The following is a 17,216-nucleotide window of genomic DNA, read 5'->3' on the forward strand; positions in this document are numbered from 1 at the left end:
GTATTTAATTCATTATCAGATTTCAAATTCATCTTCACAAGGCCAGCGAGCCGGTTTTCTATACGGCACGCTACTGACCATTCGTAACCTCCAAATATTTTATGTCGGTACTGTTGTGAACCAAGGACCCAGTGTCATTTTTTTTTTTTTTTTTTTTTTTTGTCTGCGACCCACTTTTTGGGTTCTGACCCACAAGCTGAGAATCACTGCACTACAACTCCTGCTATTGTAGTTTGAGTGATTTGAGCACTCGAAAGGAACAAGCTGCTCCACTCTTGCATAATTCAACAGCTTGAGCACTTCACACGGTGACTTTGCCAACTGTCCTTATTAGGCAATTAATTCACGGCACTGGCATGTACCCTTAACTGTACATGATGAACAACAGCACTCCTGCCAGCACTGTTTGCTGAGATGAACTGATGAGACAGCTTGGACATGACAGGAATGACCTGAGAGAACCATTACCATCACCAAAAGATGGATTGATGCATGGGTAGAAAAAAATGGATGGACCAGTGTTTCTAAACCTTTATTGATTCGAGGCACATGCTGTATTTTACCTTTAGAAAATCGCACACCACCAAACAAAAATGTCACAACAAATATATATACGGAAAAAAATAATGATCTTGCCTCACTTTACTCACAAATGTATTTACTCAATAAGTAAATCTCCAGACTTAAATAGAGAGCATGCATTTTAGCTGCTAAAGCTGAGAGTGATGGAAGTGCCTTTTGCCCCTTTGCATTCAACTAAATTGGCCCGGAAGTACATTTGTGAGTAAAATGAGATGGGACTATCATCATTTCTGTGTGTGTGCAATATCCATCCATCCATTTTCTGAGCCGCTTCTCCTCACTAGGGTCGCGGGCGTGCTGGAGCCTATCCCAGCTGTCATCGGGCAGGAGGCGGGGTACACCCTGAACTGGTTGCCAGCCAATCGCAGGGCACATCGAAACAAACAACCATTCGCACTCACAGTCATGCCTACGGGCAATTTAGAGTCTCCAATTAATGCATGTTTTTGGGATGTGGGAGGAAACCGGAGTGCCCGGAGAAAACCCACGCAGGCACGGGGAGAACATGCAAACTCCACACAGGCGGGGACGGGGATTGAACCCCGCACCTCAGAACTGTGAGGCTGACGCTCTAACCAGTCGGCCACCGTGTGCAATATATATATAATATATATTTTTTATATGACATTTTTTTTAATTGATGGTGTGCTGTGTGCCTTGGTGCAATAAAGGTTGGGGGAGACTGATAGATATTTGTAACAAAACACCATCATATTACCAAACCTTTGCATTTTTCTTCTGTGAAGCTTTTCCAGGCTTTCATCACAGCCTTTTTCAGTTGTTTGGGGGAAGGGGGGAAAAGTCTCCACTTCAGCAGGTAAAATGCATGCTCTTTCAGATTTAAGTCTGGTTGCCAAAGTTTGGTGCTGTCAGTGGACACAGGCTTGATGCATTTGGTGCAAAAGCAAAGGCTTTGCAGCTTGATATGAAGTCTTACTCATTTAAAGGGAAAGTGCAGTTTTAAAACTGCTAGAAAGATTTGAATGTAGCCTCGTTTCATTATAGGGCACAATAATTGCTGCAAAGCTCCTGAAGCCTAAGCTAACAGGTCAGCACAAGGCTGCGGGCGTCTGCAGGTGACCGACTATGCGTGTGCTTGCACGGCAAATGACTGACACCCCATTACTCACGCATTCTGTCTCTGATAGGTTGTTCTTCCGCAGGCTCGGTGGTTTCTTAAAAAAATGCTAACTTCTCTTTAGATTAGTCTATCTGCTCCTATACTTTTGCATACCTAATAATGTGTTTTTGTTACAAATAATTGTGACTTCAGCATGTATAAAACATTTTAAATGTAATTTTGTTCATGTTTTTCTTTCAAAATACCATTCAGGAGATGAATAAAAAGCAAATGAACTGCTCAATTTCCCTCTTCTGCATCTATTTGATCACTATCCTTTATTTGTTTTGTTTTTCTTGTTTTGGGCTCATTTAAATAAAAGTAATGTGAGTCAGGATTGGATTGAGTATACAAATGTGAAAGAAATTATTCTTTCAGGCATTTTTAGGTCCAGCAGAGAAGATGAACAGAAGAGATGCATCTACTGCAACGTGTTAGACGGGCCAAGCCTTTTTCATTTTATTTTTATCAGGGCTAACACAAGAACAGTGCCGCTATTAATCATAGTGAAGGTCAAGTATCCACGCTGACAAGCACACCAAGGGGGATAAGAGACCTTCGAACTATTAACAGATGTAACAGTAACAGGCTGCTTTGCTGTCTTTCATCTCCTCTTTGCCACGCACCAGACTCCTGGCCTAGTTTTCGACTCTTTATGTGTCGCCTCAAGTTTCCACCTGGCCTTGTTTCTTTCGTGTTCCCAAATCTTTCGTCCTGAAATTGCTTCCTGTGTCCTCGCTAGCCTATAATCATCAGTGGAGCAACAGAAGCTCAAGTTCAAATGGCTTCTAAGTTTCTTCTACAACTTTTGGTTGCTAGCTTGTGTTCAACGGTGACTTATAATACCATCCACTCATGAATATGACTGAGGAAAGACATTGTTCCGATTTTAAGCATAGGTTGCTGCCAAATACAACACTTGTAATCTCATCAAATGCAAGAAAATAACATGAAATACTGATACTGGTTCAAGAAAATGAACGATGATACGCATATTTATGCAGATCCTAGACAGATCCGTAAATGACTAAGTTGATCAATACTGTGAAACTAAAGTAAATAATCATCAGAAAGCTTTTCAGTCCAGTGCATTTGGCTCTTATTTGTTACATTAAAGTAACTGTCAACAGTAACGAGGAATTTATAAAGAAAATGTTTTTAAAATAAACAATGATGAGTTTTATGATTATTGTTATTAGTATTAGTATTTATTATTAAATAATGTGCTTGTACTTGTTTTGACAGTGACGTCAGAGAACTGGACTACATTTCCCACAACGCCAATTGTCGGGGTGACGTCACAGCCAAGCGCCCATAACCTTGTGGTTGTGTGTGCTGAGGAAACAGAGCTCGTCTAAACGTTTTATTTAGCATAAACTGACGAAAAATGAGCAAGTATGTGTTACCAGTTTCCTTTTTTGGAACTGTTGTTGGATGTGCTGTCTTACTGAAGTGAGTAACTCTTGAATGCCCACAGCCACTGGACTACATAACTTCATGTACAGTACTGTACATTATAATTCCATGTTTATTGTGTTTGTGGTGGCTTGTTTACGCATAATTTCGTTTTTTTTTTTTTAACCTAGTGAGATAATTATTTTATGTCTATCTGTCTGACTCTCTACCTAGTCATCCAAGTCAGTCAACTGTATGCTAGTGGAGAGAATACGAAGTAATTCATGTCATTTTTAGTCCATGATTATTATTTTTTTGTCTTACATTAATGAATTGTATTCTAAGAAATGACAGGAAAAGCTGCTTCCCAGTGACCTCTTATAATTTCACAATTTTAAACATCGATCCATCAGTTTTCTGTAACTTTTCCTCATGAGGGCAACCTATCCTTCCCAGCTGACTTTCAGGTGAGAGGGGGGAAATGCACCCTGGACCAGCCAATCACAGTGTCCATATAGACGAACAATTTAGACAATTTATAGCCTTTAATGAACCCAACATGCATGTTTTTGAAATGTGAGAGGAAGTCCAGAGGAGAACGTGTCAACTCCACACATTCAAGCCGGAACTGAAATCCAAAGCCCTAACCTCGGAATTAACCCTTTCGGTCACCGTGCTGCCAAAGTTTAAACATACTGCATATGCATTTGAAGTCAGTATTCAGTTAGTTGTATGCCTTACACTGACAAAAGCCTGCTTCTGATGCCTCCTGATGTGGCAAATGAGTCTGGCTCCAATCTTCTGAAATCTTTTGAATTCTTTTCACAGGAACCATGTGACCGGGGGTCGGTGTCCTAGCAAGGCCAAGCTAAATGGGAAGACGGTGATTATAACAGGGGCCAACACGGGCATTGGCAAAGAGACGGCACGGGAACTGGCCCTGAGAGGTGTGGAAACATGAGGATGATGTCCTTTTGACAAGACAAAATTAACTGTACAGTGAATCCTCGCTATTCACGGGGGGTTTGGGACCAAGACTTAGAATAGAAGCTCCCCTAAAAATGTTCAGAATTGTCGATATTAATATTTTACATTAGGGATGCCGAAACTGTACGTTTGTACTAATACTCGTAAAAATGCTCTGATACTATGACACTGATACCACGTCACCAGCCTTGCATAATGTACCTTCCGGGTAGGACTCATGTCAGCCGTGTGGCGATACTTTAAGATACGATAACTCTAGGATGATAACTCTAAAGCTAAGTGAAAATTACGTTGTTTTTTTTGTGTTTTTTTTAAACTCCCCTCGGCTGTTTCTTTAGCCCCGTTAATTGGATAAATGTGACAATTCTAGAGCTAATACATACAATAACACTTTACTGTGACCTGGATGACTGAGAATCTACACGAGACAATACATAACACTAAATCCATTAAACAGGACCCACCCCTCACTTTTTTTTTAAAGGGAGTCCTAAACGAAGTAAGCAATGGTGTGATAATGTATCACTTCAGTGGTCCTGCCAGTTTTATTTTAGAACTAAAATTCCTTGTTACATGCTACATTAAAAATGTTTGGTAAGACTTTTTGAAAAACATGCAGTTGGATGTTAAAATGTCATTCATGACAAATTGTTACTCTAAAAAGTGTTATATTTGAGTAAAACGTATGCCATGTTCAAGAAAAGTTAGTTTTTAAACTAGTTGATTAAAATAAAACACGTTTTAATCACAATTGCAAGAAGTAATGGCATTATCAAGTATCAGGACGTGGTATTAGCAAGTACTCAAATGTACAAAAGTACTTGTACTCGATCTGAAAAAAATCCCCAGGGGGTCGGATCATTATGGGATGTCGAGACATGGAGAAATGCGAGGCGGCTGCAAAAGAAATCCGGGGTAGCACCCTGAATCCTCATGTTTATGCCTGCCACCTTGACTTGGCCTCCATGAAATCCATACGAGAGTTCGCCGAGAGGATCAAAAAAAGTGAGTTTATCAAAACATGTTACACAATCTTGTTTTCTCCAAAGCTCTGTAACTGTTGATTGAAGAAGTAATGTTTTCTTGAAAATGATATTGCTTTACAGAGGAGCAGCGTGTGGATGTGCTCATAAACAATGCGGGGGTCATGAAATGTCCTGCCTGGAAAACAGAGGATGGCTTTGACATGCAATTTGGAGTTAACCATTTAGGTACATGCACAATTGCCCTATTTAAATGACATAATGGGCAGCATGGTTTGCGCATCTGCCTCACAGTCAAGGATTCCAGGTTTGAATCTCAACTCGGACCTACCTATCTGGAATTGACATGTTCTTCCCAAGCTTGTGTGTGTGTTTTCTCCGGGTATTGTAACATTCCAAAAACAGGGATCTGAAGTTCATTCAGGCACATAAAGACAAACAATTGACTGGTCGCCAGCCAATCACAGGGCACATACAAACAAGCATTCCCACTCAAACTCACACCTATGGACAAGTGAGAGTCTTCAGTGAACCTAGTGTGCATGTTTTGTGAATGTGGGAGGAAGCAAGCGCACCTAGAGAAAACCCACGCAATGAAACATTATGTCCTGTTATAAGTACTGTATATAACATTTATGAAATATAAAGCACAACAACCCTAAAAAAAAAAAAAAAATCTCTCAATCACTCATATTCTTTGTCTGTGAAAAATGACTAACCTCATGATTAAGGGATTACACTAGTCCAGTGCATCTGATGCTTATTCAATAGATTAAAAAGCAAGTTGTGTAAATAATGTGTGTGAAAGCTTGTTTGTCTTGTATGTGCCCTGACATTGACTAGCGACTATTCTAGGGTGTACCCCACCTTTTGTCCGAAGTCAGCTGGGATAAGCTATAGCTCACCGCATCCTTAATAAGGGGCTAGCGCTATAGAAAATGCATAGATGGATGGACATGACATAGCAGCGACCCAATTGAGACATAGTGAGGGTGTACTGTATTCTATTTTCTATTATATTTCTCCACGAGACGTGACAAATATTTCCTTCTTTTTGCCTCTAGGCCACTTCTTATTGACCAATCTTCTGCTGGATAGGTTAAAAGAATCCGCCCCCAGCAGAGTGATCAACTTGGCCTCGCTTGCCCACCTTGTTGGAAAGATGGACTTTGAGGACCTGAACTGGGAAAGGAAAAAGTTTAATACCAAGCAGGCGTACTGTCAGAGCAAGCTTGCCAATGTTCTCTTCACCAGAAAGCTGGCCAAGCGTTTACAAGGCAAGTCGACTGGCATATGTGGAAGGGCCAAAAGTAGGTATACTGGGAATAATGGAAAATGATTTGTCAAGAACAAAGAAAGTGGATTCTGAAGCAATATCGGTCAGGTACCCAAGGAAGGAAAGCAAAAAAGTAGTTTTAATTAAAGGAAAGAAGGAAAAAATAAAAAGCGGGTTTGTAGGAAGGAAGGCAGAAAGAAAGGGATTGAGGAAGAAAGGGGGTCAGGAGGGAAAGAAGAAGAAAGCAGGTATGGGTTGGAAGGAAGGATACACAATAAAAGGTGTGTCTGAGAGGGAAGGGGGTCAGGAAAGAAAGAACATGGGTCTGAGGTGGAAGGAAGAAAGTAAGTAAGGAAGGCAAAAAAGCAGTTTTAAGCGAAGGAAGGACGTAAGAATGCACGAATAAATACAGTCTATGGGAAGGATGGAGGGAAGAAAGGAGGCGAGGAAGGAAAATATGCAAGGAAAAAATGGTCAGAGGGGAAGGAAGGCATGATGAGATCCAAAAGGGAGAAAAGTAGGTTTAAGCGAATACAGGATGTAAAGATTACTGCATAAAAGTGAGTCTGAGGGAAGAAAGGAAGGAAGTAAAGGATGGAAAATATGCCCCCCAAAAAGTAGGTCTGAGGGAATGGAAGGCAGGAAAGAGATCAGAAAGGAAGGAGGGAAGGTTTTTTTTTTCTCTTTCAAAGTGTATAGCTACTTTTGGCCCACCCTGTTTTATCAACAATGTTTGCTGTTGTGTGTGACAGGTACAGGAGTCACGGTGAATGCTGTCCACCCCGGGGTTGTTTCCACGGAGCTCGGCAGGCACACTGGCCTGCACCAATCGCAACTCTCCACGACTGTGCTCAGTGAGTATAGTAGCGTTATTGAAAAAGGAAAAGCATTTTCTAATTTTAAGGTTTTATTCATCAAGCTATCATGAAATAATCTTACCAGGGCTTTGAATATGCAAAGTAATGCAGATGAACGACAACAAATTACATACTATACTATTTGTTTGTGTATGGGAGGGAGTACATACTTGCTATTTCCATCCATTTTCCAAACCGCTTATCCTCACAAGGGTCGTGGGTGTTAAGTTCATGGGACAGCTCAGGTAGGGCAGTCTGCAGTGGATCTCTTAAAAATTATGTTATGACCTTATTCCAAAATGGATTAATTTTTTTTCCCCCTTCAAAATTCTACACATAATCATAACAGGCAATATGGAAAATGTGTTTTTTAAATTTTATTTTGCAAATTAATTAAAACATAAAAATGAATTAATTAGCTTTGACACACTAAAAAGTATTGTTTTCTATTTTGCAATAAGGCTCTAACTTAAAATGTGGAAAAATTGAAGCACTGTAAATACCTTAGGGATACATACTACTTCTTTAATCATAAATGTCTTTGTAAAATAGTTTATTTTACAAATATTTTTCATTTAATGAATTTTAGGAAGAATAAATTGCTAAATTATTGCAACGACTATTACAAGACACTTTATATTGTAAATGATCGGTGGGCCATATTAAAAAGCGGCGTGGGCTCCATATGGCCCCCGAGCCGTACGTTGCCCACCACAGCTTATTCTCTTCTTTCATGCGTGTGCGTACACATTTACATTTCATATCAACATGATCCTAATAAAACCGTTTGTATGCTTTCCAAAGTTTATGCCACCCTTATGTTTGCTCCCCAGGTCCCTTTTTCTCCCTATTGGTGAAGAACCCAGAACTGGGGGCCCAGCCCAGCATCTACCTGGCAGTAGCAGAGGAGCTCGACGGGGTGACGGGACGCTACTACGACGTGTTGACAGAAAAGGAGCCAGCTCCCCAGGCCATGGATGAGGAGGCAGCTCGCAGGTTATGGGAGATCAGCAGCAGGCTGGTGGGTCTGGAGGAGGACAAAGGACAGCCCAGCAAGTCCAGCCAGGATGAGCTGCCAGCACAGAGTCGGCAGACACATGGACAGAACCCAGGACCAGTTGTTGGAGCTGTGGGGTTGTAGCACGTCTACTCTACTGCTTTGGCCCGGCAGCTATAGCGGACTCCAGTGGTGCCCTGACTTACAAGTTTAAATTGTTTGACGAACATGCTCGTAACTCAAAACACCCGTACCTCAAATCGGCTTTGCCCCTTGAAATGAATAGAAATGCAAAACAATAGCACTACGGTATTTTACTTTTAAAAAACATACAGTAATAACATGATTAAATGAATGTAAATAATTAAACAGTTTGTGCGTCATGATTTCTTGCGTTAAATCATGGCGCTACTCTTTGAGCTGTGTGTCTCTTGGCCACCAGGGGCCAGTATAATACAAACAATGTACATTTGATGATGATACACAGAAGAAGACCATTGCAACTAAACTGGAGTAATATTAGCCTGTGAGTACTGTCTGCATGTGTTGCTGTAGTTTGTGTTTAAATATAAATTGTTTAAAGGTTTATAACTACTGCACAATTGTTGCTGGTTTCATTGTGGCGTTTCCAGTTATGTGTTAGCATTAAGCTAAAGTGCTTTTGTAGTTTCGATTATGCCCTGAGATGCCACAAGATGGCACCAAAACCTTGAATAATAGGAAAGTAGTAATTGGTGTCACAATATTGAAATGACACATCTTGACTTTTAAGATTTTTGTATGTCAGGAGGAGCTAAATTTAGGCCACGTTGTTCGCGAAAGTTCTGGAGAGTCTTTGCTGCATGTGTCTTGTTTTTAATCTGCTGCAATCAAATTATCCGTAAGCTATTTATTTATAAGGGTAATTAATGTAAGACGTTTGAAATGATAGAGTTTTGGGATCATATTTTGTGGTATATTTATGGTTCAAACTTAATATAAGCGGCTATAAACATTTAGAGGGGCGGTGTCAATTTCTGTTTTTTTCACTATTCGCAGCAGAGTTTGGTCCTTGCTGATTACTGTAGATATCTTTTTTTTTCGCATGCCTTTATGTTCCTAGAGTTCCCTTAAGCAAGTTTCCTTAAAAAGAAAAACATAAGTGGTGGAATGAAATTATCTACACTAGTGCTTGCAAAGTATCCGCAGGGTAGAAAGGGTCTTTGTATCCAAAATCTCCACAAGAGATTTTAATGTGTTATGATTGCTCGTTTTGGACGGAACACTACTTTGCCCAAAAGTACACAATAATGTTGTTTGCTATGCTTATTGAGAGGAGTGGTTCTCAAACTGGGGTCTCTGAACCATTAACAAACATTATTTGCAATAAATGATAATGTTGTTTTAAAAAGCGCACATTTAGGTACTGGCGCTTCAATCAAACAAACATACTGTACAAGCATGCATATATATATATATATATATATATATATATATATATATATATATATATATATAATATAAGGCATATTACAAGAATAAAGTCTTTTTTTTTCAAGAACAGTCCCCCTTTTTCAAGAATAAACACATTTTCCAGACTAAAAGGTGTAATATTACAATATTAATATATGTAAATTTTATAATAACGCATTTTTTTTAAATTCACTTCTTAAATTATGACTTTCTAACCCCATTAAACTTTGAGTCTAATCTCGTAATATTACAAATTTATCTCAACAAAAAAAGTCTTTGTTCTTGTAATGACAACTTTTTTTTCTCGGTAAAATATGAATTCTCATATAATTTCAACATTTTGTTTTCCCTGAAATGAATTTGCTATCATAACATGTCTTTTGTCTATAAAATATGATTTTTTTTTTTCAAATAGACTTTTTATTTGCTATATGGCATGCAGCTTTGACAACCCCTGTTCACAACAGAAAGCCACTAAGAAGAACGCGTTTGCAAATAAGTTTTGCGACATGTTGAGCGGTAGCGCCACCTGGTGGTCATGTACAAATTAACAAACACGTAATCGTAATGCAGTAGTTCCCCATTCTACAATATTAGAAAACAATTTCTAGGCATGCATGACTGAATTTACACTGCACATCCCTCATTTATCAATTCGAAATAACTAACAATACTAAATAAAATAAATAAATAATAAGTTCTCCAAAATGATCAGTAGATATGCTAAAACTGCAACTATTATTCTGTTCGAATGTATTTTTTTCATGGGCATCTTCTTCAAAGATAACTTAGGTTACCAGAGCATTCATCTTGCATATCTACTCCTCTATTTACTGACGTGAAGTATTTGAGCAATACTGTGCTAATTTTATTTCTATAATTAATGTGAATTATTTATTATTATTTATTATTTATTATTATTTAATCCAAAATATGTATTTTTTCAAAACAACTAAAAAGTTATTGAATGAGGTAAATGGAACTAAAGACAAATTTATAAACATATCAACAATCAACAACAACAAAAAACAGCTACAATATTGTCAACATCCCTGGAAAACTTCATTTCCCAGAATGCCCCGCAAAGAGCCGTCACAAATCTTGCGTTCAAGGTACAACCACTCTTCCAACTTAACAAAGAAGGGACATATACAAAAGCTACCTTGGAGACTTCGCTCCATAATTTGGTTTGGAAATTGGTGCTTTTAAAGTTGTTTTCGGCGTTCCGGGCAACTTCGTTCGTCGACAGGTAACGAAAACACAGAGTAAGTTAGCTGCATGTTCAATGGACTTTCATTGCAAAACACAATCTCCAGATGCTAACACAAAGTTTGGCTTCTACAATTCTCTTTTATGTTTACTGGATGTAGAAAAATAACATTCAGCGTGACTGTAATCTAGTCTAATCAAAACAAAAAGAATCACGCAGTTGCCTAAAGTAACGAAGTTAGCATCAATTTCAACAGTTTAACTTGCCTAGCAAAATTCTGATGCTTTTGGAATTAGTAATTGCAGGAATAAAACAATTGCCCGTGCTGTCATAATTATGATTTATTTACTGAAATTTACAATTTCTAAAACATAATAACTAATACAAAAAACAATGTATCAGATGAGAGTTATTAATTTATCAGATGAGGTTTTTTTTTGATAAGGTTTGTTCTATGTACTACTCAGTGGCTATCAAAAGTTTGTAGGCACATTTTGGGTTCCATTTAAGATTGATTCCAGGCAGTCAGTCAGAAAACAGCGATCTAATGAACATCCTCTTTGTGCTCCTTAATGCTGACACTACAGTGCAGTGTCATTGTGTGTACATACATACATACATACATGCATACATACATACATGCCTATATGCATGCATGCATGCATGCATTTGTGGCCTGTGTGATTTGAGTCCTTTCCACATTTCTTCACTAGGATGGCAGAACCACAGCGAGTATGTGATCTGCTACCTGAAGATATTGCTTCTGACGACTGCCTGACTTCATACACACACATCTACAGCCCAGATTTACTCAAGTAAGCATTCAACAGGCGCTGTATTGGACAAATATTTACTGTATGTGGCTTAGAATGACTTCATTTCTAAATAATAGACGTCTGCCATGGAGATTATTACATTTACTGACTTTAAACTCTTTGTATCTCCAGAGATCAGGTTGCATTTATCACAGGTGGTGGATCAGGAATTGGACTACGTATTGCGGAAATCTTCATGAGGTGAGGGAGATAGTAAGCAACTTATCTTACGTCAATGATTCCTTTACCAAGATAATAATGCTTAACCTTTACAAGTGCATGTCAGTAAATTAGAATATTGTGGCAAACTTCACTTATTTCATATAACATTCTGTAGGTGCACTAATCACTACTGAGTGAATTATTTCATGATTTTATTTTTTTATAATTTGGATGATTATAGCTTATAGCTAACGAAAACCCAAAATACACCATCTCACGAAATTTGAACATCACATAAGAAACAGTTAAAATGATTTTTAATATAGAAATTAGACCGGAATAGGCTTTCTGAAAAATATTTCCCTATGTGTGCAACGAATCTGTATGAATTCAACTTTTAGAATTGAAATGCAGTAATGAATGAATGAACTTGTGTACAATATTCTAATTTATTGAGGTGCACCTGTATTATTATTGTGGTTGTAGTTGTAGCAGAAACCTGCACTGTGTCATATTTAGAGGGCTCACTCGTACACTGATTACCATTACTACTCCTCAATTGCAAGTGAAGTGATAATCCCAGCATGTTTTTAATTTTTTAAATTTTTTTCCTTTCAGGCATGGCTGTGACACAGTGATCGCCAGCAGGAACAAAGACAAGCTCATAGAGGTTTTAATTATCTTTTGTTATCTTTGTCAAAATGTGGGCCTTGGATGATTATCATGTATTGTCCCCACCAGGCGGCGAAGAAGCTGTCTGCAGTTTCAGGACGTCGCTGCCTCCCGTTGTGCTTGGACGTCAGGCAGCCTGAGAGCATTTCAGCGGCTGTGGATGAGACCCTCAAAGAAATGGGCCGGATAGACATCCTTGTTAACAGTAAGACTAAAAACAACAGTGGCGGAGTCAGTTTTTTTACGTCTTTAGTTAAGAAAAAAAAACAAGGCTAAACATCTTATAGCAGGGGTGGGCAAACGTACGTGGTACGTATTTGATTTTTAAAAATGGATAAATGGGCCAGGTCATTTGTAGATGAGGTTAAATAAAGTTAAGTAATTGTAATTTTTAATGGTATTAGTTGAAATTAATTTAATTCTAATAAATTAATTAACATATATACATAATATACATGAATTAACATATATACAGTATGGGAAATTGTTTTCAATGTATGATTTACAATAACATTTAAGAAAAAAATGTATAGGAAATGTTACATTTTAGTTTTTACTTCATCTTTTATTTTATTATTTGAAATTAACTAAGCGGCACTGTGGACGACTGGTTAGAGCGTCAGCCTCACAGTTCTGCGGACCAGGGTTCAATCCCCGGCCCCGCCTGTGTGGAGTTTGCATGTTCTCCCCGTGCCTGCATGGGTTTTCTCCGGGCACTCCGGTTTCCTCCCACATCTCAAAAACATGCATTAATTGGAGACTCTAAATTGCCCGTAGGTGTGACTCTGAGTGCAAATGGTTGTTTGTTTGTATGTGCCCTGCGATTGGCTGGAAAACCAGTTCAGGGTGTACCCCGCCTCCTGCCCGATGATAGCTGGGATAGGCTCCAGCACGCCCGCGACCCTAGTGAGGAGAAGCGGCTCAGAAAATGGATGGCTGGAAATTAACTAATTATGTAATGCATTGTATTTAAATAATGTTAAATGAATAGCTAAAATAGTTTATTTTACAATTTTTTTTTATTCATAGGTGAGGTTAAAAAAGTGTGTGTTTAATGGTTTATTTGAACAACAAAAAATAATGGTCCTATTATGTATTATTTAGTATACCTAATTAATGATAATAATAAATTAACCATGCATTTAATAAGACATTAAAAATGAAATACATAGCTCATCTTTTTGCACAACTAAAAAATCTAAAACAATACATGTAAAAAAAAATTGGCTAATATTTTATTGTATTTACAATAAATTAGCCAATTATACAATACAAAACACAAATGTTTGTCTTTGTAAAATTGTTTGTGCTAATATTTTTATTAATATTATTTTATTATTTACAATAAATTAACTAACCAATAAATTTAATTATTAGCAAATTATTTAATGACAAATAAATACAAAAAAAAAAAAAGAATAACTACATTTCAATTAACCATTTTTACAGAAAAAAAAGATTATTTAATGTAATAAATATTGCAGGACTCGTGATGATGTAAATGCCCGGTGGACCATATTAAAGAACAGAGTGGGCCGTATGTGACCACTGGGCAATACTACGCCCACCCCCGCATTAGAGTGTATAAGGTTGAATGTGTGCTGATGGACCTGGAACAAAGATCAAGTGTGAAAAGATTTTGACTTAATCATCAACTTTTATCTTTCCACGACAAGGTCCCTCTAGTCTACAGCACAAGATCGAGTCGCTTTGAAGACCTCAAGTAAGCAAGCTCTCCAACGCTTCTCTGATTTTGACAGATGCTGCCGGAAACTTCCTGTGCCCTGCCATGGCACTTTCCTTCAACGCCTTCAAGACAGTTATGGAGATAGACACCATGGGAACGTTCAACACCAGCAAAGTTGTGTATGAGAAGTGGTTCAAGGTACAGTAGTCACCATAGGAGGGCAGTGACAATTTGGATTCAACTTTGTCAATACATGTGTCGCAAGTACAAGGCAACGGATTGCATCTAAGCCAAAGGGCAAATAGCATATACAATGTTGTGGCTTGGAACGTATCCCCGCAATAAACGGGGGGTGCACTGTTGTTTGATACCTACTGTGTACAGTGGGATATCTATACAGTGTGCAAACTGCAATTATTGGATGAGGGAGGAAAAAAATGTGGCTCTCTTTATTTGGACTCCAGTATAGTAGTAACATTTATTTTGAGTGTCACATTGGTTTTATTTTCAGGATCACGGAGGCAACATTGTCAACATCTCTGCAACACTTGGATACAAGGGGCAGGCGCTCCAGGTGCATGCTGGATCTGCCAAGGCTGCAAATGGTACATTTTTTTTTTTTTTTTTTTAATTCAATTTTTTAATCATAGTTTGAAGAATCTAAACCATCTTCCTCAATTTCTCCTATTCCTAGATGCCATGACCAAGCACCTGGCTGTGGAGTGGGGACCCAGTGGGGTAAGAGTGAACGCTGTGGCCCCAGGTCCTATCTCTGGCACAGAAGGCTTCCGTAGACTGGGTAAAGAAACTTGCATCATTCTGGATTTTAAGGAACATCCTAGTGGCCTTAATTTAAACATTAAATTGACCAATTTTTCCCCCCAAAAATGTCTGTGCGTGTGTATGTTTACATCTCTTAGGTGGCCCTCGAGGGGAGGCTGCTGGTCTGTTCCAGTCCATTCCTTTGCAGCGATCAGGCAACAAGACCGAGATGGCCCACTGCACACTTTTCTTAGCCAGCCGGGCCTCGTCCTACGTGACCGGAGCCATCTTGGTGGCGGACGGCGGGTCGTGGCTGACCTCAGCTAATGATATCTCCAAGCTGATGGGTATAGCCTCCTCTAAATCCGCTAAACTCTGAACAGGGGCTCTGCTGTCCTCCTCCTGACCCAGGTGTGTAGGAGGAGGTGTAGCGTTTTGATGTGTAAAAAACGGAATTGCATATTTTCTTTAAATGCTTTCCATTTTGACCGCCGTATACCTCAGTGTTTCCCAGCCTTTATTGAGCCAAGACACATATTTGACATTAGAAACAGCTCACAGAGCTTAAAAAATGATGGATACACAGGTAATTGTACAATTTGTCCTCTAGTGGAAAAACATTGAATTGTTCTGCCTGTCAATATATGTTATTGGCATGGGTAGATGAACAAATGTTGTTGTAAATAAATATTTTTGGGACCAATTAATTGAAAATTGCATACTTTCCCGCAGCATACCTGATGATCTCTCAGGGCACACGAACGTGCCGCAGTATAGTGGTTGGGAATCACTGATATACGTTTGTTTCCATTTGCCTGAGTATCACACAGCAAATAATATTTATTTTCTTCTTTCTTTCAGGTTATTGGTCATCTGAAAAGAGAGACAAATAAAAAAGAGCAAAACAGTAACATATCTGCAGCTCTGTAACACTGCGGCGACACGCACAGTATTTGCTTCAGGCTACACAACTGGGGACTGATATATTGTAACTAAGTTATACAACAGGGGGAAAAATACATAAGAGTATTTACAAGAAATGAAAATGTAAACATTTTATTCAACTAGAATATTAACAAATAACATCGTACATATGATGGCCAACATTTGTGTTGCAAAGGTTGATGCACTTTGCAAAAGTCATAGGAACTTGATGCAACAACTCCACAATTTCTCCTTAATTACTTTTGTCCAGACTTTAGGGACACCGTGTAGTTTAAAATCCCTGTTGTATCGTTATGCATTTCATGTACAGTTGTGTTGATCACATTACATTTTGTGATGTTCAGCCCGTTAATAAAACTTTCATCGTTATATTTAATGGTGTATTTTTTTTTTTAGTCATTTTCAGAATTGTCCTTAATGAGCCAAACGGTCTGAGTCCTTAAATGCAGTGATTCTCAGTGCCACAGCTCATAAGTGTGTGAGAGCTCATCAGGTGTGCCACTGGAAATTATCCCATGTCCCTTCCTTAACTGGTCTGAAAATGATGTATTTACTACAAATAATGTATCTTTGTTCATCTATCTATGTCAGTGATGTATTGTGACAAGCATAACTGTTGAATATAATATTGCTTGATGGTATGCTGTGAGATTTTTCTAATGTATATGTGCCTTGGTTCAATAAAGGTTGGGAAACACTGCATTTAGAAGACTAAAATGTGTGAAATGCAGTGTGGCTCTCCCATCACGTTGTAGAATTAGTACCGGTATACGCCATGTGAGGGCGCTATAACTACATTTTCAAAAATGATGCACCATCCGCATCAGCGTATGCACTGTATTTGCATATATTGCAGAAATTTGATGAAGTAGACTAAGAATTTTGTGTCCTATGAATTGATGGATTCGGAAGTGTGTTTGGTCGGGCGGAGGAACATCTCTGTGGATCAAGGCTTGTGTCAACACGTGACTAAAAAAATGTCATTAAAAGCCTATTGGAACGGTCTGAACTTTATTTGGGGTTAATTAGAGGCACTTTAAATTATGGGAGGTGATTGCTGACTCCCATTTAACGTGAGTTTGAATGTGATTAGTTCATTCTGAACACAGCCACAACCCCATTTATAAGCGGGTGTGCACAGTTGTGCAACTATCAGTTGTTTATTTTTACTTCCCCTCTAAAATATCTTTTTCAATTGAGTTGTACAGGTTGCAGGTCACATTAATAGCGGATAAGGTTTTGAAATTATTTACCTTGATATTTTTATATCACTAAAACCTGGCATTTGAACAGGGGTGTGTAGACTTTTTTTTT

The 17,216-nt window shown here is 38.4% G+C and overlaps 2 protein-coding genes across 5 annotated transcripts in view; both read left to right on the forward strand.

The window, feature by feature from the left end:
• The window catches only part of LOC133469229 (retinol dehydrogenase 13-like), a 50,363-nt gene extending 41,797 nt beyond the window's left edge, over positions 1–8,566 (forward strand). Inside the window, exons 6-12 of one of the 2 annotated variants that reach the window (XM_061756033.1) lie at positions 2,948–3,154; positions 3,926–4,044; positions 4,934–5,089; positions 5,191–5,295; positions 6,132–6,344; positions 7,096–7,197; positions 8,034–8,566. In XM_061756033.1, the coding sequence (XP_061612017.1) occupies positions 3,090–3,154; positions 3,926–4,044; positions 4,934–5,089; positions 5,191–5,295; positions 6,132–6,344; positions 7,096–7,197; positions 8,034–8,341 (1,068 nt within the window). In that variant the 5' untranslated portion in view covers positions 2,948–3,089 and the 3' untranslated portion in view covers positions 8,342–8,566. Of the gene's footprint in view, positions 1–2,947; positions 3,155–3,178; positions 3,565–3,925; positions 4,045–4,933; positions 5,090–5,190; positions 5,296–6,131; positions 6,345–7,095; positions 7,198–8,033 lie in introns of those variants that run through there. The other variant, XM_061756034.1, reaches the window with a different exon arrangement.
• Positions 8,567–10,732: 2,166 nt separating this feature from the next.
• decr2 (2,4-dienoyl CoA reductase 2, peroxisomal) lies at positions 10,733–16,601 on the forward strand. Of its 3 annotated transcripts, none has more exons than XM_061756035.1 (10): positions 10,733–10,914; positions 11,573–11,674; positions 11,807–11,875; positions 12,455–12,506; positions 12,578–12,713; positions 14,269–14,393; positions 14,707–14,800; positions 14,890–14,994; positions 15,116–15,368; positions 15,819–16,601. In XM_061756035.1, the coding sequence occupies exons 2-9, from the start codon at positions 11,574–11,576 to the stop codon at positions 15,334–15,336; spliced, it is 903 nt and encodes a 300-aa protein (XP_061612019.1). In that variant the 5' UTR covers positions 10,733–10,914; position 11,573; the 3' UTR covers positions 15,337–15,368; positions 15,819–16,601. The 3 variants fall into 3 exon arrangements, with proteins under 3 accessions (XP_061612019.1, XP_061612020.1, XP_061612021.1); XM_061756036.1 differs by having other exon boundaries at positions 15,116–15,304; XM_061756037.1 differs by having other exon boundaries at positions 10,733–10,898.
• The last annotated feature ends 615 nt before the right edge of the window (positions 16,602–17,216 follow it).

This window comes from Phyllopteryx taeniolatus, chromosome 19, assembly GCF_024500385.1.
Source record: "Phyllopteryx taeniolatus isolate TA_2022b chromosome 19, UOR_Ptae_1.2, whole genome shotgun sequence".
NCBI classification, from domain to species: Eukaryota; Metazoa; Chordata; class Actinopteri; order Syngnathiformes; family Syngnathidae; genus Phyllopteryx; species Phyllopteryx taeniolatus.